Genomic DNA, 26,170 nt, shown 5'->3' on the forward strand with positions numbered 1-26,170 from the left:
ATTCTTTAAAAACATCATACTACATTGATAGAGTTGCAAGTGAGAAAAAGATCAAAGATATTTAAGAAACCATTTTGGGTGACAATAAGAGTCTCAAAATAAATTTTCGGATTTCTGGTAGATTTAGGCCATAAACAAGAGGATTCAAAATTGGTGGAAGAACTAAGAACTCAACTGATAAAATCACAACTACCAATGGATTTAGTTCATTAGCGTCATAACGACTGAGAGAAAGTTCACAAAACGCGGTTATTGAATAGTTAACAAATGTAATAATGTGAGGTAAACATGTTTGTAATGCTTTGCCTCTGAACTCTGAAGAACTTTTCTTACAAACAAGTAGAATTCTTAAGTAAGTATATAATACAAAACCCAAGGGTAGAAAGACGGTAGTTGCAGCAACAAACATTCCTGCAATATTATTTAATTGAGTGTCGACACATGACAGCTTCACCACAGACCAGTTGGTGCAAAATACTCTTTGTATTTGATTATTACACAATGGCAGCATAATGGCCAAGTATACACAAAATCCAACAGAAAAAATGGGATATATCCAGGCAAAGGCTATTAAGAGACAAACTGCCTTTAAATTCATTATGCTGTGGTAATGTAATGGCTTACATATTGCAACATATCTGTCATAAGCCATAATGCTTAAAATGGTGAGTTCATATGATGAGTAGGTATGTATGATATATATTTGGGTGAAACAACCAGGACGGGATATCAAGTGAGAGTCAGAGAGGAGATCCATCATGACTCTCAGAAAGAAACCAGCAGAGCCATAGAGGGAATTGATTGACAGACATGAAATGAGAAAATACATAGGCTCATGCAGTGACCTCTCTTGAAATACGACAAGTAATATGACAACATTGGAAGCTATAATGGCAACATACAGAACCAGTGACAAGATGAATAAAATGTATCTGGAAAATCCCTGGTCCTCAAACATGGTGAAGTAGAAATAGAATGGAAAAGTTCCATTTTCCATGTGAGCCAGAAGTGGTGCTGAGCTGGGAAATTAGAGAGAAAACACTGGTGAATAGTGGCGTCTCTACTGTGTGAAGGAGAGGCATGCAGGGCTGCAACATCGGCCTGCTCCTGTAGCAGCTGATTGATCAGTTCATCTAGGTGTGCCCTTAAAGAGACATTAAACTTACAAGTTTGTCAGATAATGTCAAGAAGGGTCATAATCCCACATCATTGGTTATTGAACCCAAAGTGAATTGAAAGCATGTGCAGCAGTTAAAGCATGTGCAGCAGTTAAAATCATATCTGTCCAAGTCCTGTGGACTTGCATTAACATTAGACTACCTCTGAGGTCTGAAAGCATCTGACAAAATTGGATTTTTATCCCTTTAATGTCACTTCAGATTCCACAAATTTCCCTTTAACTATAACTGACACTTAGGTAGGTCTTGTGAATTGAGATCTGTTTTCTATTGCTAAATCAATCAAACTAAATTACAAAGTAACAAAAATAATCCATTTAGTTTTCCCTTTTTTTTACATGCCTTGTATTACAAACCCCATAATTGGGTAATATTGCAAAAATATCATAATCTAAAGCTTACACAAATACTGAAAATGCACTCAACACAACACATTATTTCAAACCTATTATGTAAATGCTGTACTCTGTATTACTAATATATTAGCACCAGACATACATCACCATGTAGCCTTCTGACCATTGAGGGCATGTTCAGATTACCTGCTTGTGTTGTTGTCACATCTGCAGCCACACTGCTGTGTAATGAAGTACATTTATTTTATACTGCTCATCCTCTCCTCTGTGACTTCAGTGACGAGGACTCATAGGAGAATTGAAGCAATGACATTTTACTGTTTTTCAATTGTTGAAGATAGCAGATCTTCCATTATGTGCTTTTTGATGCTTTATCTTAAAACCTGCCTTATTTGTGCGGAACTTTTGTTTGACATACGTTTTAAAGGAAAACAACTTAACCATCTTAAGTAAAACAGCGTAATTCTGTTACCATGGAATTGTACTCATGTAACGAAGACATTCACTGGATAAAAAAATGAAAATGATTGACAGATTCATTGTTTCAGTTAGAAGCAGTGTGCATCGAGCAAGGGGAGGGAGAGAAGGAGACACTATTCTGAAATGTAATTGCAATTCCCTTTGCAGTCAAAAGAGGACTCCTGCATACGGTACCTTTAAACTGAGGAAAATTAGCTCCAAAAATGATGGTATTCATCATGTATTTGTTTAATAAACCATGATATTCCATATCAAGATGGACCCAGTGCATGCTTGTACCACAGTTATACTTCAAATCAGGTAATAGAGAGCATAAGGCCTGAGGCCAGAGGGTGTCATAAAACATGACTGTCTACTGTATGAAGACAAGCGTGTTGAGACTTAAATATAGTCAGACTACATAAAACATTTACAATGTTAACATTAACATGTCAACAATCTCAGAATTAGTCTGCGGATGAATGGCAGGTTTAGGCCATAAACAAGAGGGTTCAAAATTGGTGGAATAACTATAAACTCTAAAGATAAAATCACAACTACCAATGGATTTAGTTCATTAGCGTCATAACGACTTAGAGTAAGTTCACAAAACCCGGTTATTGAATAGTTAACAAATGTAATAATGTGAGGTAAACATGTTTGTAATGCTTTGCCTCTGAACTCTGAAGAGCTTTTCTTACAAACAAGTAGAATTCTTAAGTAAGTATATAATACAAAACCCAAGGGTAAAAAGATTGTAGTTACAGCAACAAACATTCCTGCAATATTATTTAATTGAGTGTCGACACATGACAGCTTCACCACAGACCAGTTGGTGCAAGATACTCTTTCTATTTGATTATCACACAACGGCAGCATAACAGACAAGTATAGACAAAATCCAACAGCAAAAATGGGATATATCCAGGCAAAGAATATTAAGAGACAAACTGCCTTTAAATTCATTATGCTGTGGTAATGTAATGGCTTACATATTGCAACATATCTGTCATAAGCCATAATGCTTAAAATGGTGAGTTCATATGATGCGTAGGTATATATGATATATATTTGGGTGAAACAACCAGGACGGGATATCAAGTGAGAGTCAGAGAGGAGATCCATCATGAATCTCGGGAAGAAACCAGCAGAACCATAGAGAGAATTGATTGACAGACATGAAATGAAAAAATACATAGGCTCATGCAGTGATCTCTCTCGAAATACAACAAGTAATATGACAACATTAGAAGCGATAATGGCAACATACAGAACCAGTAACAAGATAAAGAAAATGTATCTGGAGAATCCCTGGTCCTCAAACATGGTGAAGTAGAAATAGAATGGAGAAGTTCCATTTTCCATGTGAGCCAGAAACGGTGCTGAGCTGGGAAATTAGAGAGAAAACACTGGTGAATAGTGGCGTCTCTACTGTGTGAAGGAGAGGCATGCAGGGCTGCAACATCGGCCTGCTCCTGTAGCAGCTGATTGATCAGTTCATCTAGGTGTGCCCTTAAAGGGACATTAAACGTACAAGTTTGTCAGATAATGTCAAGAAGCATCGTAATCCCACATCATTGGTTATTGAACCCCAAGTGAATTGAAAGCATGTTCAGCAGTTAAAATCATATCTGTCCAAGTCCTGTGGACTTGCATTGACATTAGACTACCTCTGAGGTCTGAAAGCATCTGACAAATTTGGATTTTTGTCCCTTTAATGTCACTTCAGATTCCACTAACTTCCACTTTACTATAACTGACACTTAGGTAGGTCTTGTGAATTGAGATCTGTTTTCTATTGCTAAATCAATCAAACTAAATTACAAAGTAACAAAAACAATCCATTAAGTTTTCCCTTTTACTTTGCATGCCTTATATTACAAACCCCATAATTGGGTAATATTGCAAAAATATCATAATCTCAAGCTGACACAAATACTGAAAATGCACTCTTTATCAACATGGCACATAATTTCAAACCTATTATGTAAATGCTGTACTCTGTATTACTAATATACTAGCACCAGACATACATCACCAAGTAGCCTTCAGACCATTGAGGGCATGTTCAGATTACCTGCTTGTGTTGTTGTCACATCTGCAGCCACACTGCTGTGTAATGAAGTACATGTATTTTATACTGCTCATCTTCTCCTCTGTGACTTCAGTGACGAGGACTCATAGGAGAATTAAAACAATGACATTTTACTGTTTTTCAATTGTTGAAGATAGCAGATCTTCCATTATGTGCTTTTTGATGCTTTATCTTAAAACCTGCCTTATATGGAGAATGTTATGTCATAAAATATTATGTTTAATATTCTTATGATCATGATAATAATGATAAAAATGATGATAATAATAATAATAATAATAATAATAATAATTAAGGACATGGATGGTTAGGAATGGGATGTAGTAGTCTTTGAGGGCATGACCGTGGGTTCTTGTTTTGGACGCAGACGGGGCAGGCAGCAACGAAGGACCACTCATCTCTCTCCATGGAGGGCCACCAAAAGCACCTACGGATGAATTCCAAGGTCCTTGTGGTTCCTGGACGTCCAGTCAAACGAGATGAATGCCCCCACAGCAAGACTTGGGAGCTTCCGAGATCGGTCGAGGGGTGATTTGTGCAGGGGTGATTTGTGCCCCACGTAGTGAGACATAGTGAGATATGTACGTGTCTACCCCCTGGAGAGTGTTCCTGATCGGCAGGACAATTGTTTTGCCGGTTTTCTTAATTATGGTGATCATTTTTCAGTCATCCACTGTGTAAGTCTTCCTTGGCCTACCGGCCTGCTGAGCTGAGCTCACCAGTGCTTTTTTTTCCGATGTTCCAAATTGTTGATTTTGGCAAAGCCTAAAGTTTTGACTATGTTTCAGATTTTTTTATTCATATTTTTCATATATTCATTATTATATAAATTTGATTGACTTTGGTCCTCATGTTGACAGACACAAATTGCAAACTCCAAAGGCAAATGCAAAGCCTAGAAACAATACTAGAAATTGACTAGCTCTCTTATGCCTGAACAAATTATATGACAGAACACACCTGACTTACCAGAAACACCTGTCAAGCCAAACGGTTGAAGTGTGGAGCCAAAAGAAGAGAAAAAGGCATTACTGTCCCATTACTTATGCAGGGCACTGTAAATAAAGTTTGATTTGAACTTGTCCTGCTCCATGAAGGATGATTGTGCTCCCGCATTGGACAGTGACAATGTGGTTCCCTTCCATAAAAAACATTATTTAGGTTGACTGACTGAACTCTATAATTAACGATATAAAGTGTTTATTAAACAAAATGGTGTTTTTTCTGAGGCGTGATTTGCACCAATTAAATATTTCAATAAGCTGCGTAGCCAACAAATGCTCATATTTCTGATGGACAACAACAAGGTAGGGGGTGTATTCAAATTACAAACATGTCTCTTATAAGTCTCAAAATGTGAAAAAAAACTAAATCTAAAACTTAGAGATTGAGATGCAAGGTGTTTCCAGAACACTGATAATATGTAAACTTGACAGGCAATACATTTGATCCATGGTGTATTAAAATGTAATTTGAATGATGTGACATATGTTTTTGGAATATTAATCCTGAATTAATTTTCATTAATCTTGTTTGCAGATCGTGAAATAGAACTTTGTGTGGTAAAATGCATATTTAAATTACTGCATTTATTAATTCACATTATGCCATTCCAATCAGAAATACATCACAGATTCCTTTTGCACTGGCCCAACAGAATTTAATACCGATAATCTCTGACATAAGATTAGCAAAACAATATTCTTTAAAAACATCATACGACGTTGATTAAGAGTTGCAAGTGAGAAAAAGATCAAAGATATTTAAGAAACCATTCTGGGTGACAATAAGAGTCTCAAAATTAATCTTCGGATTTCTGGTAGATTTAGGCCATAAACAAGAGGATTCAAAATTGGTGGAAGAACAAAGAACTCAACTGATAAAATCACAACTACCAATGGATTTAGTTCATTAGCGTCATAACGACTTAGAGTAAGTTCACAAAACCCGGTTATTGAATAGTTAACAAATGTAATAATGTGAGGTAAACATGTTTGTAATGCTTTGCCTCTGAACTCTGAAGAGCTTTTCTTACAAACAAGTAGAATTCTTAAGTAAGTATATAATACAAAACCCAAGGGTAGAAAGACGGTAGTTGCAGCAACAAACATTCCTGCAATATTATTTAATTGAGTGTCGACACATGACAGCTTCACCACAGACCAGTTGGTGCAAAATACTCTTTGTATTTGATTATTACACAATGGCAGCATAATGGCCAAGTATACACACAATCCAACAGAAAAAATGGGATATATCCAGGCAAAGGCTATTAAGAGACAAACTGCCTTTAAATTCATTATGCTGTGGTAATGTAATGGCTTACATATTGCAACATATCTGTCATAAGCCATAATGCTTAAAATGGTGAGTTCATATGATGAGTAGGTATGTATGATATATATTTGGGTGAAACAACCAGGACGGGATATCAAGTGAGAGTCAGAGAGGAGATCCATCATGAATCTTGGGAAGAAACCAGCAGAGCCATAGAGAGAATTGATTGACAGACATGAAATGAAAAAGTACATAGGCTCATGCAGTGATCTCTCTAGAAATACGACAAGTAATATGACAACATTGGAAGCTATAATGGCAACATACAGAACCAGTAACAAGATGAAGAAAATGTATCTGGAGAATCCCTGGTCCTCAAACATGGTGAAGTAGAAATAGAATGGAGAAGTTCCATTTTCCATGTGAGCCAGAAGTGGTGCTGAGCTGGGAAATTAGAGAGAAAACACTGGTGAATAGTGGCGTCTCTACTATGTGAAGGAGAGGCATGCAGGGCTGCAACATCGGCCTGCTCCTGTAGCAGCCGATTGATCAATTCATCTAGGTGTGCCCTTAAAGGGACATTAAACTTACAAGTTTGTCAGATAATGTCAAGAAGCGTCATAATCCCACATCATTGGTTATTGAACCCCAAGCGAATTGAAAGCATGTGCATCAGTTAAAATCATATCTGTCCAAGTCCTGTGGACTTGCATTAACATTAGACTACCTCTGAGGTCTGAAAGCATCTGATAAATTTGGATTTTTTAGTGTAATGTCCCTTTAATGTCACTTCAGATTCCACTCATTTCCCTTTAACTATAACTGACACTTAGGTAGGTCTTGTGAATTGAGATCTGTTTTCTATTGCTGAATCAATCAAACTAAATTACAAAGTAACAAAAACAATCCATTTAGTTTTCCCTTTTTTTTGCATGCCTTGTATTACAAACCCCATAATTGGGTAATATTGTAAAAATATCATAATCTAAAGCTTACACAAATACTGAAAATGCACTCTTTATCAACACAACACATTAATTCAAACCTATTATGTAAATGCTGTATTCTGTATTACTAATATATGAGCACCAGACATACATCACCATGTAGCCTTCCGACCATTGAGGGCATGTTCAGATTACCTGCTTGTGTTGTTGTCACATCTGCAGCCACACTGCTGTGTAATGAAGTACATGTATTTTATCCTGCTCATCCTCTCCTCTGTGACTTCAGTGACGAGGACTCATAGGAGAATTGAAGCAATGACATTTTACTGTTTTTCAATTGTTGAAGATAGCAGATCTTCCATTATGTGCTTTTTGATGCTTTATCTTTAAACCTGCCTTATTTGTGCGGAACTTTTGTTTGACATACGTTTTAAAGTAAAACAACTTAAACATCTTAAGTAAAACAGCGTAATTTTGTTACCATGGAATTGTCCTCATGTAACGAAGACATTCACTGGATAAAAACATGAAAATGATTGACAGATTCATTGTTTCAGTTAGAAGCAGTGTGCATCGAGCAAGGGGAGGGAGAGAAGGAGACATTATTATGAAATGTAATTGCAATTCCCTTTGCAGTCAAAAGAGGACTCCTTCATACGGTACCTTTAAACTGAGGAAAATTAGCTCCAAAAATGGTGTTCATCACGTGTTTGTTTAATAAACCATTATATTCCATATCAAGATGGACCCAGTGCATGCTTGTACCACAGTTATACTTCAAATCAGGTAATAGAGAGCATAAGCCCTGAGGCCAGAGGGTGTCATAAAACATGATTGTCTACGGTATGAAGATAATCGTGTTGAGACTTAAATATAGTCAGACTACATCAAACATTTACAATGTTAACATTAACATGTCAACAATCTCAGAATTAGTCTGCGGATGAATGGCAGGTTTAGGCCATAAACAAGAGGGTTCAAAATTGGTGGAATAACTATAAACTCTAAAGATAAAATCACAGCTATAAATGGATTCAGTTCATTAGCTTCATAACGATTTAAAGAAATTTCACAAAACAAAGCTATTGAATAATTAGCAAATGTAACAATATGAGGTAAACATGTTTGTAATGCTTTGCCTCTGAACTCTGAAGAGCTTTTCTTACAAACAAGTAGAATTCTTAAGTAAGTATATAATACAAAACCCAAGGGTAAAAAGATTGTAGTTACAGCAACAAACATTCCTGCAATATTATTTAATTCAGTGTTGACACATGACAGCTTCACCACAGACCAGTTGGTGCAAAATACTCTTTCTATTTGATTATCACACAACGGCAGCATGACGGACAAGTATAGACAAAATCCAATAGAGAAAATGGGATAGATCCAGGCAAAGGCTATGAAGAAACAAACTGCCTTTAAATTCATTATGCTGTGGTAATGTAATGGCTTACATATTGCAACATATCTGTCATAAGCCATAATGCTTAAAATGGTGAGTTCATATGATGCGTAGGTATATATAATATATATTTGGGTGAAACAACCAGGACGGGATATCAAGTGAGAGTCAGAGAGGAGATCCATCATGAATCTCGGGAAGAAACCAGCAGAGCCATAGAGAGAATTGATTGACAGACATGAAATAAAAAAATACATAGGCTCATGCAGTGATCTCTCTAGAAATACGACAAGTAATATGACAACATTGGAAGCTATAATGGCAACATACAGAACCAGTGACAAGATAAAGAAAATGTATCTGGAGAATCCCTGGTCCTCAAACATGGTGAAGTAGAAATAGAATGGAGAAGTTCCATTTTCCATGTGAGCCAGAAGTGGTGCTGAGCTGGGAAATGTTTGGAGAGAAAACACTGGTGAATAGTGGCGTCTCTACTGTGTGAAGGAGAGGCATGCAGGGCTGCAACATCGGCCTGCTCCTGTAGCAGCTGATTGATCAGTTCATCTAGGTGTGCCCTTAAAGGGACATTAAACTTACAAGTTTGTCAGATAATGTCAAGAAGGGTCATAATCCCACATCATTGGTTATTGAAACCAAAGTTAATTGAAAGCATGTGCAGCAGTTAAAACATGTGCAGCATTGACATTAGACTTCCTCTGAGGTCTGAAAGCATCTGAGAAATTTGGATTTTTGAGTGTAATGTCCCTTTAATGTCACTTCAGATTCCACTAATTTCCCTTTAACTATAACTGACACTTAGGTAGGTCTTGTGAATTGAGATCTGTTTTCTATTGCTGAATCAATCAAACTAAATTACAAAGTAACAAAAACAATCCATTTAGTTTTCCCTTTTTCTTTGCATGCCTTATATTACAAACCCCATAATTGGGTAATATTGCAAACATATCATTATCTAAAGCTGACACAAATACTGAAAATGCACTCTTTATCAACACAACACATTAATTCAAACCTATTATGTAAATGCTGTACTCTGTATTACTAATATATTAGCACCAGACATACATCACCAAGTAGCCTTCAGACCATTGAGGGCATGTTCAGATTACCTGCTTGTGTTGTTGTCACATCTGCAGCCACACTGCTGTGTAATGAAGTACATGTATTTTATACTGCTCATCCTCTCCTCTGTGACTTCAGTGACGAGGACTCATAGGAGAATTGAAGCAATGACAATTTACTGTTTTTCAATTGTTGAAGATCGCAGATCTTGCTAAAAACTTGCCTTATATGGAGAATGTTTAAAGCACAAATTCATACAGTGTTTGGACTTTCCTATCAGATCAAAAATGTATCAGATAATATTAAATTACTTCAACAATTAAACAGTTGACAGTTAAAAACACATTATTTGAACTTTCTAAAGTGATTGGGTATTTCTCGATATCTGATATATTTTTATTATTTTGTTGATGATGACGGCTCTTGATGTTTGTCCTTACTAAATATTGCAGGAGCATGAATGCTGTCATGGCTATCTCTGTTGAAAAGTTATTGTCATGAAAAGTTGTTATTTTCCCCAGGAAAATAACAATTTTATTAACAACCCTTTTGTAACAATGTCCGATATACACAGAAGCAGACGCAGTATTTCGTTAAGGGATTGGTAGTCCCGTTTATTATTGCAATGTCTCTGGCTTTTCAGCCGTCTTGTCTCCTTCTTTGCCGTTCCCAGCCGACCTACTGAAAAAGCAGAGGCACACACATGTTAAGCACTAGTCAACGAGGCTTTATTTGCAACAGGTGTGCAATGAAGCCTCGCCGACACAACTCTGGCCACGGTCCTGTAGCTCCCTCTACAGGCCGAACGCTGCATGTCCCCCCACATACCCCCACCGCCCGACACAGGCCGGGGACACGACGGCCGACAACCTACTTCCCCCCCCTGCACGGGAGAGGAAGTCTGCCACGACCATCTGCGCCCCCGGTCTGTGCACGACCGAAAAGTTGAAGGGCTGCAACGCGAGATACCACCGGGTGATCCTCGCGTTCACATACTTCATGCGGTGGAGCCACTGGAGGGGATGCTGCGCCCAGGTGTCACTGTGAATGACAATGTCATCCAGGTAGGCCGCATAGGCAGAGTGCGACCGCAGAATGCGGTCCATGAGGCGCTGAAAAGTGGCTGGGGCTCCGAAAGGGAGCACCGTGAACTGGAATAGCCCGAGAGGAGTGGAGAATGCAGTTTTCTCCCGGGATACCAGCGAGAGTGGAATCTGCCAGTATCCCTTCGTGCAATCCAATGTCGTGAAATACTTGGCCGTACCAAGCCGGTCCAAGAGCTCGTCAACCCGGGGCATTGGATAAGCATCGAACTTGGAGACCGCATTAACCCGTCTATAATCCACACAGAACCGTATAGCTCCATCCGGCTTGTTGACAAGCACGATGGGGCTACACCAGTCACTGCGGGACTCCTCGATCACACCCAGCTCCAGCATGGCTTCCAACTCCCTGCACACAATGTCTCGTTTGTGCACCGGCAACCTATAGGGACGCGTGCGCACCGTTAAACCCGGCTGCGTTTCTATATGGTGGTCGATAAACGTAGTCCGACCGGGCAGGGGAGAGAACAAATCGGCGAATTTAGTTTGCAAATCTGCAACGTCCGTGGCCCGGCTAGCTCAGTTGGTAGAGCATGAGACTCTTAATCTTAGGGTCGTGGGTTCGAGCCCCACGTTGGGCGCCAATGTAACAATGTCCAATATACACAGAAGCAGACGCAGTATTTTGTTAAGGGATTGGTAGTCCCGTTTATTATTGCAATGTCTCTGGCTTTTCAGCCGTCTTGTCTCCTTTCACTCCTTCTTTGCCGTTCCCAGCCGACCTACTGAAAAAGCAGAGGTACACACATCTTAAACACTTGTCAACGAGGCTTTATTTGCAACAGGTGTGCAACGAAGCCTCGCCGACACAACCCTGGCCACGGTCCTGTAGCTCCCTCTACAGGCCTAACGCTGCATGTCCCCCCACACCTTTATTTATGTGGAATAGAAGCATAATAAAACATTTATTTATCACGTCCATCGCATACAGCTGTAATTGATATAGTGAAATGCAGTCAACAACAATCAACAAATCAACAATAAAACAGTGACAATAGTAGTGCATAAGGGTGTAGTATAAGTGGCAGCAGTAATGACTGGAATAATAACAGTATTAATATTGTAACCTGACATGCTGTACATTTTTGACCCAGGTTCAAGATGTCCACCAGGCTCATTCAACTGTAAATAGGTATACACATTTAAATCAAGGCTGGCGCCACCAAAATCCATCTGCACATGCAGGTAGGAAGGGGAGGACTGCCACACCCCCGCCAATGTATTTTTTTTAATAAAATAAATAATTGATTCTTAACTTTGACCTGAACCCAAACAGACCCATTAACAAAAGGTGGGGCGAGAACCAGGTCAGGTTCTAGCCCCACCTGATTAAACTGGAGTGATTAAAACATTGGTAGTGAACTATAGGACATACAGACTGAATGTAGCCTACATTTTGAGGAACAGACTTTCTCATAATATCATGAACTCGGTCCACAGTTTGCCAGAGGGCACGTTCTTATAAAAGACAATTTATGCACTCATCCATCAAGTTGGAGTGAGTGATTGAATGTGGCATGATGAACATGATAAGAAAGCAACATATTATGACGGGATAGTTTAGAAATGTATGACCTTCATGCCTGATGTACAGTTGATTCACTTACTTAAGTGACAAATGTACTTATGAGAAGTCACTTTGGATAAAAGGCGCCTTCTAGATTGTAGCGCAGGTTTGGATGAGTTGGGATTGATATATCGGCCTACTGACAAAAATATGCAACGCTCTCATGACCAGAGCTGTTTATCGGGTCCGGACGGGTCCGCTAGGGTAAATCAGCTGTAGTGTAATTTACCTGAAAACCAAACATTTCATGCTTTTCACTTGCACTAACCACAACGTTATTCTCCCATCAAAAGTCACCAGAATTGCGTGTTTAAAAGAGGATATGCCAAAGTTTCTTTGTCTAGAAATGGGGGTGGGGGCATAGCCCTTCATCAGCCTTCTTATTTCCTGCCGTACCCCCACACAAATATACTCCCTATATCACTGGATAGCATCAAATTATGTAAATAATATGACCTCAATTATAATATCTACTACAGATAGATCCTAGACATTAGGAAATATTTGATGTAGACATTTTGCAGATGCACAATAATGTGTAATGTTTAATATGAAACAGTCCTCATTACAAAAACAATGTATTGTAACGACCCTGTGTAAGGCCCGTTAGCAGCTCCGCCAAGTGAGTTAACTCTCTTGGTGTTGTGGCTAGCGCGGCCGGTTTGTAAGCGGAAGGTTGCGAGTTCGATACCCGCTTAAGGCAAGCTGCTCTGCCCCGCCGTTCGCTACAGTATATTACTAGATATAACGTTTGATGAAATTTGACTTGTATTAAAGCTGACACAGTTAACATTCATCCAGGTTAGTCTCCCATAGTCTCTAGCGCGATTTTTGGTTTAATCTTCCTTAACACAATGAACCACATTTCCTTATTTTTCATACCTTTTATCTTTTCATCTTTTTATCTTTAACTTTTATCATGCATTGAATTTGATTGTTCAAGACAAATATATGGGCCAATTGAAAAGTCAATGTCTCGACAGCTCTTCAGACAAAACAAAACCATCATCAATCACTTGACCTTTTATCTCCAAATGGAAACTTGTGTTCTATTTCATATGCTTAAAAAATTTAGCAGCAGTACAGTTCGGTCGTGTCGTATCCTTTCAAATCTTGATTATATTTAATTTGATTTGATTTTAATATTGTAGAGCAACTTTATGGGATTTAAGCTATCCATGCATCTAGTTGCTCTCATTTAGGTTTTGGAGTAAGAATGTGCCACGGTGTACGGTTGCTCATAATCCCCAGGTCAAGTCCCACATCTCTCTCTGTCCTTCATATAAAAACCCAGTATTCTGTTTCTAACTTAAGTCAGTTTAAGCCCATAAATGAGGGGGTTGAGAATTGGAGGAACAATTAGAAATTCTATTGCCAGGAAGTTCTGAAGGCTTTGTGGTAAATCTCTGGAACCGTATCGAGCATACATTACATCAAAAAGCAAGGCAACTGTGACATTGAGTAATGACAGTAAATGTGGCACGCATGTCTGCATGAACTTTCCCCTGTCCTTAATGGACCGTAAACATGTTCTAATCAGATACATATAAGAATACACAATGAAAACGACATGCCCAAAAAAGAATAATATTGTACAGTATCCAACAATATTGTTTGTTGTGTTCGCAGAGCAAGAAAGCTTAACTATAGACCAATTATCACAGTAAAGTTTCTCTATATGTGAGCCGCATAACCTTAGTCTAGAAGTTAGTAATGAAGTCACAGTCACAAAGAAAAGTGGACTGATCCAGGAGAATGAGACTAACTGAGCAACCCTCTGTTTAGTCATAACAGCCTGATATTCCAGTGGTTTACATATTGCCACATACCTGTCATATGCCATCACTGCTAAATTAGAGAAGTCACCGGTAGCAGAGGTGTATATTACAAATACCTGAAACAGACATCCTGCATAAGAGATCACATGAGTATGAGACAGCAGATCCAGCAGGAATTTGGGGTAGAAGCCTGCTGTCCCATAAAGTGCATTGATGCACAAATTGCACAGGAGGATGTACATGGGCTCATGGAGATTTCTATCCAAGATGATGGTCACAATGAGAGCAACATTAACTAGAACAATCACACAGTAACACAGTAATGACAGAGAGAAGAGTGTGACTCTGTGGTCCATTGTCTCATTTAACCCAGAGAGTGTAAACACTGTAATGATGGATACATTGTCCATTATGTGTGTATATCTTCAAATAACAACAATTCATCAGAACAAAATATGTTTCTCATTCTAACAACTGAACTTTAACCCTTACCAATACATATTTCCATCTTGTATAAGGTAGGAGTTGTTGCCAGTGGTAAGTAATTACCCGATATGCTCGTTATACCAGCTGGTAGTAAGAAAATGTCACGTAGTACAATGGTAAGGTAAAGAGTAATGACCCGGTGCAGTGTGTTTCCATCCAGGTGAGTCTAGAGAACATTCTCTGTGCACACGGCTGTTTTATTGGCTCTCTAGCTGTAGAAACACATGGGCTGGTTGAGCTGGGAATTCAGGAGGTCCAATCAGTGATCTGAATTTAGTACATCTCAAATGTTCTCCAATAAACTGGTCCCTTGATAAAGAACATGCTGCTTGATTGGCACATGGTGTCCCTGCAGTACAGAGTTCTGACCAGCAGGCCTGTGAGACTGGTCACTCTGTCGGCAGTGAGTGGAGGCTAGGTTGTTGTGGTTGTGGTTAGGGTTCGTATTTGGTTAGGCTAGGTTGCTGTCGTTGGGGGTGTTGAGGGTCTAACATTGCAGCTGTTGGGCCAAAGAATATGGACATTTTTAATAAATGTCAGCGTTTTTATAACTTCCTATTTATAACTTCCCTAAAAATAAGTAAATAAAACCAATTCAGAAATGCCAATTTAAAAAAATCTCAAAGCAACATGGAAAACTCTAAATCAGCACTACAAAGGAAGAAGGCTTCTGTGGAATTTCTGTCAAACTTCTCTGATGGTGAAAGGTCCTTTACTGATCCTTTTGATATTACTTGTGTTTTTCATAGATTCTTTGTAAATGTGAGTGTTTCTCTTGGGGAAAAGTGGCAAGTGGAAGTCCACTAGATTATATACATGGTTGTTATCCTCTTTTATGTTCCTTGACCGTCTTGATACCAAAGAGGTAAATTATGTTGTAGACAATCTTAAAATATCAGCAGCAGGATAAAATGAAGTTAGTGCTGCTCTTATTTTACATTTACATTTTAGACATTCAGCAGACACTTTTATCCAAAGCGACTTACAATAAGTATATTTGTCTAAAGTAAGTGAATCATCTGTACATCATCAGAAAAAAAAATGCTAGAAGGGGAGATTTTTTTTAATTTTAATTTTAATTTTGAATTATTAACAGTAGAGATTGTCTGTACAGAGGGGTACTGGGGGGTGAAGATGTCTTTAGGTGGGACAGTCAAGATGTAGCCTGAAGTGATGGGTATTCAGTGTACGGCGGAAGATAGGCAGTGACTCTGCAGTCCTAACAACAGTGGGAAGCTCGTTCCACCACCGGGGCGCCAACACAGTGAAAAGCCACGATTGAACAGATCAACTGCTGCATCCTCGTAGAGGCGGTGGTGCCAGGCGGCCAGCCGTGGTGGAAGATCGGAATGATCGGGCAGGTGTTTGGGGGCTGACCATTGCTTGCGAGTAAGGAGTGGCTGTTACCTTTACCGCCCGGTAGGCGAGCGCCAGGGTCTTGAATCTGATGCGAGGTGCTACCGGGAGCAAATGAAGGGTGCGGAGGAAGGGGGTGACATGGGAGAATTTGGGGGTATTGAACACCAGACGGGCAGCAGCATTCTGGATGAGCTGCAGTGATCTGAAGGTGGAGGCGGGGAGCCAGGCCAAGAGTGCATTGCAATAGTCAAGGCGGGAGATTTATATACCACTTTTCTTTAAATATAACCATACCACATATCTTTATACTCTAGACCAAAAAAACCAAAAACACACATACTGTATTTCAATAAACTGCGTAGCCTACAAATGCTCATATTTATAATGGACCACAACAAGTTAGGGGGTGTATTCAAATTACAAACATATCTCTTTTCAGTCTCAAAATGTGGAAAAAACTAAATCTAAAACTTAGAGATTGAGATATAAGGTGTTTCCAGTGCCCTGATAATATGTAAACTTGACAGGCAATACATTTGATCCACGGTGTATTAGAATGTAATTTGAATGATGTGATATATGTTTTTTTAATTTAAATCCTGAATTAATTTTCGTTAATCATGTTTGCAGATCATGAAATAGAACTTTGTGTGGTAAAATGCATATTTAAATTACTGCATTTATTAATTCACATTATGCCATACCAATCACAAATACATCACAGATTCCTTTTATTCTGGCACAACAGAATTTAATACAGAGAATCTCTGACGTAAGATTAGCAAAACAATATTCTTTAAAAACATCATACTACATTGATAGAGTTGCAAATGAGAAAAAGTTCAAAGATATTTAAGAAACCATTTTGGGTGACTATAAGAGACTCAAAATTAATTTTCGGATTTCTGGTAGATTTAGGCCATAAACAATAGGATTCAAAATTGGTGGAAGAACTAAGAACTCAATTGATAAAATCACAACTACCAATGGATTTAGTTCATTAGCGTCATAACGACTTAGAGTAAGTTCACAAAACGCGGTTATTGAATAGTTAACAAATGTAATAATGTGAGGTAAACATGTTTGTAATGCTTTGCCTCTGAACTCTGAAGAGCTTTTCTTACAAACAAGTAGAATTCTTAAGTAAGTATATAATACAAAACCCAAGGGTAAAAAGACGGTAGTTGCAGCAACAAACAGTCCTGCAATATTATTTAATTGAGTGTCGACACATGACAGCTTCACCACAGACCAGTTGGTGCAAAATACTCTTTGTATTTGATTATTACACAATGGCAGCATAATGGCCAAGTATAGACAAAAACCAAATGCAAAAATGGGATATATCCAGGCAAAGGATATTAAGAGACAAACTGCCTTTGAATTCATTATGCTGTGGTAATGTAATGGCTTACATATTGCAACATATCTGTCATAAGCCATAATGGTTAAAATGGTGAGTTCATATGATGCGTAGGTATATATGATATATATTTGGGTGAAACAACCAGGACGGGATATCAAGTGAGAGTCAGAGAGGAGATCCATCATGAATCTTGGGAAGAAACCAGCAGAACCATAGAGAGAATTGATTGACAGACATGAAATGAAAAAGTACATAGGCTCATGCAGTGATCTCTCTAGAAATACAACAAGTAATATGACAACATTGGAAGCTATAATGGCAACATACAGAACCAGTAACAAGATGAAGAAAATGTATCTGGAGAATCCCTGGTCCTCAAACATGGTGAAATAGAAATAGAATGGAGAAGTTCCATTTTCCATGTGAGCCAGAAGTGGTGCTGAGCTGGGAAATTAGAGAGAAAACACTGGTGAATAGTGGCTTCTCTACTGTGTGAAGGAGAGGCATGCAGGGCTGCAACATCGGCCTGCTCCTGTAGCAGCCGATTGATCAGTTCATCTAGGTGTGCCCTTAAAGGGACATTAAACTTACAAGTTTGTCAGATAATGTCAAGAAGCATCGTAATCCCACATCATTGGTTATTGAACCCCAAGTGAATTGAAAGTATGTGCAGCAGTTAAAATCATATCTGTCCAAGTCCTGTGGACTTGCATTGACATTAGACTACCTCTGAGGTCTGACACCATCTGACAAATGTTTGAGTGTAATGTCCCTTTAATGTCACTTCAGATTCCACTAATTTCCACTTTACTGTAACTGACACTTAGGTAGGTCTTGTGAATTGAGATCTGTTTTCTATTGCTAAATCAATCAAACTAAATTACAAAGTAACAAAAACAATCCATTTAGTTTTCCCTTTTACTTTGCATGCTTTATATTACAAACCCCATAATTGGGTAATATTGCAAAAATATCATAATCTCAAGCTGACACAAATACTGAAAATGCATTCTTTATCAACACAACACATTATTTCAAACCTATTATGTAAATGCTGTATTCTGTATTACTAATATATTAGCACCAGACATACATCACCAAGTAGCCTTCAGACCATTGAGGGCATGTTCAGATTACCTGCTTGTGTTGTTGTCACATCTGCAGCCACACTGCTGTGTAATGAAGTACATGTATTTTATACTGCTCATCCTCTCCTCTGTGACTTCAGTGACGAGGACTCATAGGAGAATTAAAGCAATGACATATTACTATTTTTCAATTGTTGTAGATAGCAGATCTTCCATTATGTGCTTTTTGATGCTTTATCTTAAAACCTGCCTTATTTGGAGAATGTTTTGAGCATAAAATCTTATTTTGAATATGATTATTATGATTATTATGATTATTATTGAACCCTTCTTTATACAGGGGTGTCCCACTGAGACCAAGGCCTCTTTTTCTTACATTGTAGCAGATTTTTCACACTGCTAAAAACTTGCCTTATATGGAGAATGTTTTAAGCACAAATTCATACAGTGTTTGGACTTTCCTATCAGATCAAAAATGTATCAGATAATATTAAATTACTTCAACAATCAAACAATTGACGGTTAAAAACACATTATTTGAACGTTCTATAGTGATCAGGTATTTCTCTATATTTTATATATTTTTATTATTTTTTTGATGATCACGGCTCTTGATGTTTGTCCTAACTAAATATTGCAGAAGCATGATTGCTGTCATGGCTATCTCTGTTGAAAAGCTGTTGTCATGAAAAGTTGTTATTTTCCCCAGGGAAATGGGTCTATTTCATGATTCAAACATAATTCAACACTCTGGGATAGATAAAAATGCAATAATTTAATTAAAAAATAACTTATTTAAACCACAAGGGCCAATAGTGGGTAGGGAATACATAAACAAATTTCACAAGACATAGTAACACAAAACAACCTTTTTACAATGCAAGTCATGGCTATTGATAGTATTGGATTCGTCATATATTCATGTAACAGTTAAATATAGGAAGACTGCACATAACCTACTGGCCTCATGTGACCCAAATACAGTTAGCCTACCTTTCTCAATGCCAGAGAAAGTCCAAATTCTGTTTGGGCAGGTATAGTTCTGTGTGGCCTTGACTTGTCTGTGATACCAAACCACTCTGGCTGGTACACCTTGAGGCCCTGAAACCCTTCAAACCTAAGAATAGGACTTATAGTACTGAATGAGAATAGTACAACTGTATTATTAACAACCCTTTGGTTATGTGGAATAAAAGCATAATAAAACATTTATTTGACACGTACATTGCATACAGCTGTAATTGATAAAGTGAAATGCAGTGAACTACAATCAACAAATTAACAATACAATATAATATAGTAATAATAAAACAGTGACAATAGTAGTGCATAAGGGTGTAGTGTAAGTGGCAGTAGTAATGATTCGAATAATAACAATAGTAAGATTGTAAACCTGACATGCTGTACATATTTGACACAGGTTCAAGATGTCCACCAGGCTCATTCAACTGTAAATAGGTATATACATTTAAATCAAGGCTGGCGCCACCAAAATCCATCTGCACAGGCAGGTAGGGAGGGGCGGCGGTGTACAGCTCTTCATCAGCCTTCTTATTTCCTGCTGTACCCCCTCACAAATATACTTATTACATCCCTGGATAACATCAAATTATGTAAAAAATATGACCTCAATTATAATTTCTACTACAGATAGATCCTAGACATTAGGAAATATTTGATGTAGACATTTTGCAGATGCACAATAATGTGTAATGTTTAATATGAAACAGTCCTCATTACAAAAACAATGTATATTACTAGATATAACGTTTGATGAAATTTGACTTGTATTAAAGCTGTCACAGTTAACATTCATCCAGGTTAGTCTCCCATAGTCTCTAGCGTGATTTTTGGTTTAATCTTCCTTAACACAATGAACCACATTTCCTTATTTTTCATACCTTTTATCTTTTCATCTTTTTATCTTTAACTTTTATCATGCATTGAATTTGATTGTTCAAGACAAATATGTGGGCCAATTGAAAAGTCAATGTCTCGACAGCTCTTCAGACAAAACAAAACCATCATCAATCACTTGACCTTTTATCTCCAAATAGAAACTTGTTCTATTTCATATGCTTAAAATATTTAGCAGCAGTACAGTTCGGTCGTGTGGTATCCTTTCAAATCTTGATTATATTTAATTTGATTTGATTTTAATATTGTAGAGCAACTTTATGGGATTTAAGCTATGCATGCATCTAGTTGCTCTCATTTAGGTTTTGAAGTAAGAATGTGCCACGGTGTACGGTTGCTCATAATCCCCAGGTCAAGTCCCACATCTCTCTCTGTCCTTCTTCATATAAAAACCCAGTATTCTGTTTCTAACTTGAGTCAGTTTAAGCCCATAAATGAGGGGGTTGAAAATTGGAGGAACAATTAGAAATTCTATAGCCAGGAAGTTCTGAAGGCTTTGTGGTAAATCTCTGGAACCATATCGAACGTACATTAAATCAAAAAACAAGGCAACTGTGACATTGAGTAATGACATTAAATGTGGCATGCATGTCTGCATGAACTTTCCCCTGTCCTTAATGGACCGTAAACATGTTCTGATCAGATGCATATAAGAATACACAATGAAAAGGACATGCCCAAAAAAGAATAATATTCCACAGTATCCAACAATATTGTTTGTTGTGTTCGCAGAGCAAGAAAGCTTAACTATTGACCAATTATCGCAGTAAAGTTTCTCTATGTGTGAGCCACATAACCTTAGTCTAGAAGTGAGGAATATAGTCACCGTCAGACAGAAAAGTGGACTGATCCAGGAGAATGAGACTAACTGAGCAACCCTCTGGTTAGTCATAACAGCCTGATACTCCAGGGGTTTACATATTGCCACATACCTGTCATATGCCATCACTGCTAAAATAGAGAGGTCACAGCAGGCAGAGGAGTATATTATAAATTCCTGAAACAGACATCCTGCATAAGAGATCACATGAGTATGAGACAGCAGATCCAGCAGGAATTTGGGGTAGAAGCCTGCTGTCCCATAAAGTGCATTGATGCACAAATTGCACAGGAGGATGTACATGGGCTCATGGAGATTTTTATCCAAGATGATGGTCACAATGAGAGCAACATTAACTAGAACAATCACACAGTAACACAGCAAAGACAGAGAGAACAGTGTGAGTCTGTGGTTCATTGTCTCATTTAACCCAGAAAGTATAAACACTGTAATGATGGATACATTGTCCATTATGTGTGTATATCTTCAAATAACAACAATACATCAGAACAAAACATGTTTCTCATTCTAACAACTGAACTTTAACCCTTACCAATACATATTTCCATCTTGTATAAGGTAGGAGTTGTTGCCAGTGGTAAGTAATTACCTGATATGCTCGTTATACCAGCTGTTAGTAAGAAAATGTCACATAGTACAATGGTAAGGTAAAGAGTAATGACCCGGTGCAGTGTGTTTCCATCCAGGTGAGTCTAGAGAACATTCTCTGTGCACACGGCTGTTTTATTGGCTCTCTAGCTGTAGAAACACATGGGCTGGTTGAGCTGGGAATTCAGGAGGTCCAATCAGTGATCTGAATTTAGTACATCTCAAATGTTCTCCAATAAACTGGTCCCTTGATAAAGAACATGCTGCTTGATTGGCACATGGTGTCCCTGCAGTACAGAGTTCTGACCAGCAGGCCTGTGAGACTAGTCGCTCTGTCGGCAGTGAGTGGAGGCTAGGTTGTTGTGGTTGTGGTTAGGGTTCGTATTTGGTTAGGCTAGGTTGCTGTCGTTGGGGGTGTTGAGGGCCTAACATTGCAGCTGTTGGGCCAAAGAATATGGACATTTTTAGTAAATGTCAGCGTTTTTATAACTTCCTATTTATAACTTCCCTAAAAATAAGTAAATAAAACCAATTCAGAAATGCCAATTTTAAAAAATCTCAAAGCTATAAATCAATACTACAAAGGAAGAAGCCTTCTGTGGAATTTCTGTCAAACTTCTCTGATGGTGAAAGGTCCTTTACTGATCCTTTTGATATTACTTGTGTTTTTCATAGATTCTTTGTAAATGTGAGTGTTTCTCTTGGGGAAAAATGGCAATTGGAAGTCCACTAGATTATATATATGGTTGTTATCCTCCTTTTTGTTCCTTCACCTTCCTGATACCAAAGAGGTAAATTATGTTATAGACAATCTTAAAATATCAGCAGCAGGACATAATGAAGTTAGTGCTGCTCTTATTTTACATTTAAATTTTAGACATTCAGCAGACACTTTTATCCAAAGTGACTTACAATAAGTATATTTGTCTAAAGTAAGTGAATCATCTGTACATCATCAGAAAAAAAAAAACTATGCTGGTACCAGGAGCCATTGGCAGTCACAATGCAAGAAGGGGAGATTTTAAATTACAAACATGTCTCTTTTCAGTCTCAAAATGTGGAAAAAACAAAATCTAAAACTTAGAGATTGAGATATAAGGTGTTTCCAGTACACTGATAAGATGTAAACTTGACAGGCAATACATTTGATCCACGGTGTATTAGAATGTAATTTGAATGATGTGAAATATGTTTTTTTAATATAAATCCTAAATTAATTTTCATTAATCTTGTTTGCAGATCGTGAAACAGAACTTTGTGTGGTAAAATGCATATTTAAATTACTGCATTTATTTATTCACATTATGCCATACCAATCATAAATAAACCACAGATTGCTTTTATTCTGGCACAACAGAATTTAATACAGAGAATCTCTGACGTAAGATTAGCAAAACAATATTCTTTAAAAACATCATACTACATTGATAGAGTTGCAAGTGAGAAAAAGATCAAAGATATTTAAGAAACCATTCTGGGTGACAATAAGAGACTCAAAATTAATCTTCGGATTTCTGGTAGATTTAGGCCATAAACAATAGGATTCAAAATTGGTGGAAGAACTAAGAACTCAACTGATAAAATCACAACTACCAATGGATTTAGTTCATTAGCGTCATAACGACTTAGAGTAAGTTCACAAAACGCGGTTATTGAATAGTTAACAAATGTAATAATGTGAGGTAAACATGTTTGTAATGCTTTGCCTCTGAACTCTGAAGAGCTTTTCTTACAAACAAGTAGAATTCTTAAGTAAGTATATAATACAAAACCCAAGGGTAAAAAGACGGTAGTTGCAGCAAGAAACAGTCCTGCAATATTATTTAATTGAGTGTCGACACATGACAGCTTCACCACAGACCAGTTGGTGCAAAATACTCTTTGTATTTGATTATTACACAATGGCAGCATAATGGCCAAGTATAGACAAATTCCAAAAGCAAAAATGGGATAGATCCAGGCAAAGGATATTAAGAGACAAACTGCCTTTAAATTCATTATGCTGTGGTAATGTAATGGCTTACATATTGCAACATATCTGTCATAAGCCATAATGGTTAAAATGGTAAGTTCACATGATGCGTAGGTATATATAATATATATTTGGGTGAAACAACCAGGACGGGATATCAAGTGAGAGTCAGAGAGGAGATCCATCATGAATCTCGGGAAGAAACCAGCAGAGCCATAGAGAGAATTGATTGACAGACATGAAATGAAAAAGTACATAGGCTCATGCAGTGACCTCTCTAGAAATACGACAAGTAATATGACAACATTGGAAACTATAATGGCAACATACAGAACCAGTGACAAGATGAAGAAAATGTATCTGGAGAATCCCTGGTCCTCAAACATGGTGAAGTAGAAATAGAATGGAGAAGTTCCATTTTCCATGTGAGCCAGAAGTGGTGCTGAGCTGGGAAATTAGAGAGAAAACTCTGATGAATAGTGGCGTCTCTACTGTGTGAAGGAGAGGCATGCAGGGCTGCAACATCAGCCTGCTCCTGTAGCAGCTGATTGATCAGTTCATCAGTGCCCTTAAAGGGACATTAAACTTACAAGTTTGTCAGATAATGTCAAGAAGCGTCATAATCCCACATAGATGGTTATTGAACCCCAAGCGAATTGAAAGCATGTGCATCAGTTAAAATCATATCTGTCCAAGTCCTGTGGACTTGCATTAACATTAGACTACCTCTGAGGTCTGAAAGCATCTGATAAATTTGGATTTTTGAGTGTAATGTCCCTTTAATGTCACTTCAGATTCCACTAATTTCCCTTTAACTGTAACTGACACTTAGGTAGGTCTTGTGAATTGAGATCTGTTTTCTATTGCTGAATCAATCAAACTAAATTACAAAGTAACAAAAACAATCCATTTAGTTTTCCCTTTTTTTTGCATGCCTTGTATTACAAACCCCATAATTGGGTAATATTGTAAAAATATCATAATCTAAAGCTTACACAAATACTGAAAATGCACTCTTTATCAACACAACACATTATTTCAAACCTATTATGTAAATGCTGTACTCTGTATTACTAATATATGAGCACCATACATACATCACCATGTAGCCTTCAGACCATTGAGGGCATGTTCAGATTACCTGCTTGTGTTGTTGTCACATCTGCAGCCACACTGCTGTGTAATGAAGTACATGTATTTTATACTGCTCATCTTCTCCTCTGTGACTTCAGTGACGAGGACTCATAGGAGAATTAAAGCAATGACATTTAACTGTTTTTCAATTGTTGTAAATAGCAGATCTTCCATTATGTGCTTTTTAATGCTTTATCTTAAAACCTGCCTTATATGGAGAATGTTATGTCATAAAATCTTATGTTTAATATTCTTATGATCATGATAATAATGATAATAATGATGATAATAATAATAATAATAATAATAATAATAATAATAATAATAATAATAATAATAATAATAATAATAATAATAATAATTAAGGACAAGGATGGTTAGGAATGGGATGTAGTAGTCTTTGAGGGCATGACCGTGGGTTCTTGTTTTGGACGCAGACGGGGCAGGCAGCAACGAAGGACCACTCATCTCTCTCCATGGAGGGCCACCAAAAGCACCTACGGATGAATTCCAAGGTCCTTGTGGTTCCTGGACGTCCAGTCAAACGAGATGAATGCCCCCACAGCAAGACTTGGGAGCTTCCGAGATCGGTCGAGGGGTGATTTGTGCAGGGGTGATTTGTGCCCCACGTAGTGAGACATAGTGAGATATGTACGTGTCTACCCCCTGGAGAGTGTTCCTGATCGGCAGGACAATTGTTTTGCCGGTTTTCTTAATTATGGTGATCATTTTTCAGTCATCCACTGTGTAAGTCTTCCTTGGCCTACCGGCCTGCTGAGCTGAGCTCACCAGTGCTTTTTTTTCCGATGTTCCAAATTGTTGATTTTGGCAAAGCCTAAAGTTTTGACTATGTTTCAGATTTTTTTATTCATATTTTTCATATATTCATTATTATATAAATTTGATTGACTTTGGTCCTCATGTTGACAGACACAAATAGCAAACTCCAAAGGCAAATGCAAAGCCTAGAAACAATACTAGAAATTGACTAGCTCTCTTATGCCTGAACAAATTATGTGACGGAACACACCTGACTTACCAGAAACACCTGTCAAGCCAAACGGTTGAAGTGTGGAGCCAAAAGAAGAGAAAAAGGCATTACTGTCCCATTACTTATGCAGGGCACTGTAAATAAAGTTTGATTTGAACTTGTCCTGCTCCATGAAGGATG

At 37.8% G+C, this 26,170-nt stretch overlaps 8 protein-coding genes across 8 annotated transcripts; all 8 read right to left on the reverse strand.

Moving 5' to 3' along the window:
- Nucleotides 1-61: 61 nt before the first annotated feature.
- Nucleotides 62-958, reverse strand: LOC310813184 (olfactory receptor 10J4-like; the record flags this gene model as incomplete). Its single annotated transcript, XM_083682047.1, has 1 exon — nucleotides 62-958. One exon carries the CDS (start codon nucleotides 956-958, stop codon nucleotides 62-64), a length of 897 nt encoding a protein of 298 aa, XP_083538173.1.
- Nucleotides 959-2,437: 1,479 nt separating this feature from the next.
- On the reverse strand, nucleotides 2,438-3,358 carry LOC310813185 (olfactory receptor 10J4-like; the record flags this gene model as incomplete). Its single annotated transcript, XM_083682048.1, has 1 exon — nucleotides 2,438-3,358. One exon carries the CDS (start codon nucleotides 3,356-3,358, stop codon nucleotides 2,438-2,440), a length of 921 nt encoding a protein of 306 aa, XP_083538174.1.
- Nucleotides 3,359-5,851: 2,493 nt separating this feature from the next.
- Nucleotides 5,852-6,787, reverse strand: LOC310813186 (olfactory receptor 10J4-like; the record flags this gene model as incomplete). The annotated part of the gene is made up of 1 exon (XM_083682049.1): nucleotides 5,852-6,787. One exon carries the CDS (start codon nucleotides 6,785-6,787, stop codon nucleotides 5,852-5,854), a length of 936 nt encoding a protein of 311 aa, XP_083538175.1.
- Nucleotides 6,788-8,221: 1,434 nt separating this feature from the next.
- On the reverse strand, nucleotides 8,222-9,142 carry LOC310813187 (olfactory receptor 10J4-like; the record flags this gene model as incomplete). The annotated part of the gene is made up of 1 exon (XM_083682050.1): nucleotides 8,222-9,142. The coding sequence occupies one exon, from the start codon at nucleotides 9,140-9,142 to the stop codon at nucleotides 8,222-8,224; it is 921 nt and encodes a 306-aa protein (XP_083538176.1).
- Nucleotides 9,143-13,779: 4,637 nt separating this feature from the next.
- Nucleotides 13,780-14,658, reverse strand: LOC310812828 (olfactory receptor 1D2-like; the record flags this gene model as incomplete). Its single annotated transcript, XM_083681540.1, has 1 exon — nucleotides 13,780-14,658. One exon carries the CDS (start codon nucleotides 14,656-14,658, stop codon nucleotides 13,780-13,782), a length of 879 nt encoding a protein of 292 aa, XP_083537666.1.
- A 2,308-nt stretch (nucleotides 14,659-16,966) lies between these two features.
- LOC310813188 (olfactory receptor 10J4-like) lies at nucleotides 16,967-17,842 on the reverse strand (the record flags this gene model as incomplete). The annotated part of the gene is made up of 1 exon (XM_083682051.1): nucleotides 16,967-17,842. One exon carries the CDS (start codon nucleotides 17,840-17,842, stop codon nucleotides 16,967-16,969), a length of 876 nt encoding a protein of 291 aa, XP_083538177.1.
- Nucleotides 17,843-20,816: 2,974 nt separating this feature from the next.
- Nucleotides 20,817-21,755, reverse strand: LOC310813189 (olfactory receptor 11H6-like; the record flags this gene model as incomplete). Its single annotated transcript, XM_083682052.1, has 1 exon — nucleotides 20,817-21,755. The coding sequence occupies one exon, from the start codon at nucleotides 21,753-21,755 to the stop codon at nucleotides 20,817-20,819; it is 939 nt and encodes a 312-aa protein (XP_083538178.1).
- A 1,599-nt stretch (nucleotides 21,756-23,354) lies between these two features.
- On the reverse strand, nucleotides 23,355-24,290 carry LOC310813190 (olfactory receptor 10J4-like; the record flags this gene model as incomplete). Its single annotated transcript, XM_083682053.1, has 1 exon — nucleotides 23,355-24,290. The coding sequence occupies one exon, from the start codon at nucleotides 24,288-24,290 to the stop codon at nucleotides 23,355-23,357; it is 936 nt and encodes a 311-aa protein (XP_083538179.1).
- Nucleotides 24,291-26,170: the final 1,880 nt, after the last annotated feature.

The sequence above is a fragment of the Argentina silus genome, assembly GCF_951799395.1.
Source record: "Argentina silus genome assembly, chromosome: 12".
Lineage (NCBI taxonomy): Eukaryota > Metazoa > Chordata > Actinopteri > Argentiniformes > Argentinidae > Argentina > Argentina silus.